General features: G+C 54.5%; 1 protein-coding gene across 1 annotated transcript in view; it reads right to left on the bottom strand.

Moving 5' to 3' along the window:
* Positions 1–632: 632 nt before the first annotated feature.
* Positions 633–817, bottom strand: part of Rtp3 (receptor transporter protein 3) — a 4122-nt gene continuing 3937 nt past the window's right edge. The window contains exon 5 of the mRNA XM_023700644.1: positions 633–814. Coding sequence (XP_023556412.1) covers positions 633–814 — 182 coding nt within the window. The remainder of the gene's footprint in view (positions 815–817) is intronic.

The raw sequence follows: 817 nt of genomic DNA, 5'->3' as shown, positions 1-817 counted from the left end.
GCATATATCATAGACAAGCTACAAGAAACACATTTTATTTTTTTTTGCAGAACCGGGGATTGAACTCAGGCCATTGCGCTTGCCAGGGAAGCACTTATTCCACTAAGCCATCTCCCCAGCCCCAAGAAATACATTTTAAAGGAAGCCTTTAAGGCTATTGCTCCTCCTCAGTGTCTTGTCCTACCTCCCCCCTCAGCTCTATGCTGTGAGACGCAGGCTTCAGCCTCAAGTCTCCACAGACTGAGGCCAGAGGGTCTGTAACTTTGCGGAAGAGCCCCCCCCCCCATTTACAGGACTTTGGAATTGCAGGTGGTTCTGAGCCCTAACTGCCTCAGGCAGTCTGTCAAGAATGAACATCACTGCAGGAGTCTTTCTTTTTTAATGGAGGAGAAAGTCACAACAAAATTGACCATTTTAATGCCAACGCGTTGGTGGCTTTGATGCAGGGACTGCGCTGGACAGCCACCAGTTTCCTTCTGAAACGTTGTCCCGCCCTCCCCAAGACCACACCAGCTGGGTTGGGTAGCTGCTTCCTGGACTCCTGGCCCTGGTACCAGCGCCTAATTCTGGTCCGCATTTTTGGAACCCTTCCTATCCATGGGCAGCTAGGCCGCAGTGGGGGACTTCCTGTATCAGTTGTTCTCGCTGAGCAGCGAGCATCGTGCTGCGAGGCTGCGTGCGAACATTAAAGGCACCACCAGGCCCCCAGGAATAGAAGGATGCAGCAGCAGCAGCAGCGCGGGTCCTCGCATCCCTGGGAGCAGCAGCGCGGGTCCTCGCATCCCTGGGAGCAGCAGCGCGGGTCCTCGCATCCCTG

Source organism: Octodon degus, unplaced genomic scaffold, assembly GCF_000260255.1.
Source record: "Octodon degus isolate 3935 unplaced genomic scaffold, OctDeg1.0 scaffold00126, whole genome shotgun sequence".
Lineage (NCBI taxonomy): Eukaryota > Metazoa > Chordata > Mammalia > Rodentia > Octodontidae > Octodon > Octodon degus.
The sequence above is the reverse complement of the archived record's forward strand: the minus strand, read 5'-3'. Positions and strand labels throughout refer to the sequence as shown.